The 2512-nt window shown below is 32.2% G+C and overlaps 1 protein-coding gene across 1 annotated transcript in view; it reads left to right on the top strand.

Annotated features, from left to right (window-relative positions):
* The window catches only part of LOC144972907 (protein FAM91A1-like), a 32100-nt gene extending 29823 nt beyond the window's left edge, over nucleotides 1-2277 (top strand). The window contains exons 20-22 of the mRNA XM_078914711.1: nucleotides 1-130; nucleotides 415-484; nucleotides 870-2277. The exon at nucleotides 1-130 is cut by the window's left edge and continues 404 nt beyond it. Of these exons, the coding sequence (XP_078770837.1) occupies nucleotides 1-130; nucleotides 415-484; nucleotides 870-998 (329 nt within the window). The 3' untranslated portion in view covers nucleotides 999-2277. The remainder of the gene's footprint in view (nucleotides 131-414; nucleotides 485-869) is intronic.
* Nucleotides 2278-2512: the final 235 nt, after the last annotated feature.

A 2512-nucleotide genomic window follows, 5' to 3' on the forward strand; every position in this document is an offset into this window, starting at 1 on the left:
CCCCAGACTCTATGAAGGAGGAGGACTGGCTTTTGCTTGATCTGTGCTTTGGGTTGCCACTCTTTAATACGTCACTCAACAAGGACGTCTGCTCCAAGATCAGCAATCTTGGGCTCTTCAAACATGAAAGGTGAGTAACAAAGTTTTACCTTTGAATGATTGAGGATAAGCATCTGAAGGTTCGTATTGAAATCTGCATTTTTATTCCATATTTTATCCCATGAGTCATATAAAAGTTCTTACCAAAGATATAAATAATTTATGCTGCTAAATTATGACTTGGAATAACTAATCTGACCAAACAATCATCAACTGTTTTAAAAGTTTGATTTATATTTTTCAAAGCATGTCTTATGGTTTAAATGGTTTTGTGTTTTTTGGACTCCCAAATGTCTCCTGCTTTTCTCCTTCCAGTCTCCAAAATGTAGTCCAGTCAAGTCGTACCCTCTCCCTCCAACTACTGGAGTTTATTGTTGGATGGCAGGTATGCAGAGACTTAAATACTCATCATGAATCATTGGCCACCATTTCAGCAAATATTTTCATCACATATTCAAATAGTTGCAAATCATTTAGCTTGTAATATTGTTACTGAGGCTGTATTCTTCCATGGAAGGAAGTAGTTTTTGCAGATTTTATGTGCCAGTCCGTACAGGCGTTTGCTGAATATAATCTTCCCATTGCCTTCTTGGTATCTCTTTTGATCTATTTCCTGTCCACAGTTGTCATCGATTACTTATTATTAGTATTTATTATATTTTTAAAATCATAAATCACCATCAAGTTCTCAATCTCATATCCCAAACTATTGTGGAACTGGCAGTGTAAAGGAAAAGCAACATTTTAAAATTATTATTACTGTATTCCAGGTCCCTACAATAGTGAATGACGTAGATTCTAATGGCGTTCCCCACCACAGAGATGAGCACTGTTCTATCTTTCCCTCCCAGAACATTTTATTTGATGGTCATTCTGTGCAAGTTTGGAAGAATCACTGAGTGCAACGACTTGAATCAAGGACTATATGAAACAGATTATATTTCCATTATATTAACTCACTAGTAGAAATAAGCTAGCTTCAAGATGCCATGCTTTTAAGCTTTTGTGATATTACCAGCGTATTTTTCATTTGGACAGAGGTGGTGGAGAAAAAGACTATTGGTGTTAGTGTCATGAAAAATCTGAAATTTTCAACTCAGGTAGGGCATTTTTAAATTGAAAACTGCTTGTAAATTTCCTCCCCCTCTTGTATTATATTTCAAAGCAAATTGATAGTCTCTTCACAAAATGATGTCACTCAATACAGTTAACTTGGGATAAGTCGATGCCCAAGAAAAAAAAACGACTCTATAATCGACTCAAAAAATGACTTTGTATATTCTTGGCTTTGATTAACTAGCCTTATAGGGATGAGAAGGGTAAAATAATGCAAGGTCAATGATCTCTTAAGGTACGGTACACTTTTCAAAGTCAACGACTTGTCATGTAGTAGGTGTGTACTGCATGCAGATGATAAACAATAGTACTACACTATAGACTTGGGGTTTTTTGTTGTTTGTTTTTGTTTTTGTTTTTCCTTACTGCTTATATAAGAATGAAAAGAGAGAGAAAAAAAGTTAACTATTTCTTGTTATATTTCTTTTGTAATACTTGGTCCATTCTACTATTAAGGTGTTTGTATTTTATTTTTTTTAAATTTTTGTTTTTTTTTGTCTTTGCAAAAACAATCAGTTTAAGCTAATCGTTTGTATGTGTTCTAATCAATGAAAAAAAAACTTGCCAGTAGCTTTTTCATTCAAGGAAAATTCATGTTTGTTTGCGAGTTTGAGTGATGATAGCATCGACTTAATCAACATGGACTTATGTGGAGTATATTTTATTTTTTTTGCTAGTAATATATAGGAAGAAGGGGGAGGGACCTAGAAAAAGGTCAACTTTTTTAAAAATTGACGTAAGCGACATCAACATTTCCGTAGATAACTTGTACACAATGTCCACGTATACCAGGATTTGACTTGATGAAATTCTTAGTGCAGAATTTTCAACTATTGTTACAGTTTATCAGGGATCGTTGTCACCTATTGCTCGACATTTTAAATATCATTCCTACAAAGAATTCAAAATTAGTGAAAGAAGTTAGCAATGAAAAACATTATTAGATTAAATCCCCATTGGGTCCAAGCTAAAATAATCATGATCATGAATATGAAATACCCAAAGCTAGAAAACAGAATTAGAATTGAAGTGCTTCAGAAAATAAAACATGCAATGTTACTTGATTATATTCTTCTTGTTTGTTTAATTTTCTTTGTATTATGTTTTTTTTGTTTTTGTCTTTCTTTTAAACATTTTTTTTTTGTGAGGAGGTAGAAAATTGTGTTTTTGTTTTGTTGTTTTTCACACACACACACACACACACACACACACACACACATATATATATATATAATATATATATATATATATATATATATATATATATATATATATATATATATATATATATATATAT

Source organism: Berghia stephanieae, chromosome 1 (assembly GCF_034508935.2).
Source record: "Berghia stephanieae isolate SIO BIC M18660-M18661 chromosome 1, UCSD_Bste_1.3, whole genome shotgun sequence".
NCBI classification, from domain to species: domain Eukaryota; kingdom Metazoa; phylum Mollusca; class Gastropoda; order Nudibranchia; family Aeolidiidae; genus Berghia; species Berghia stephanieae.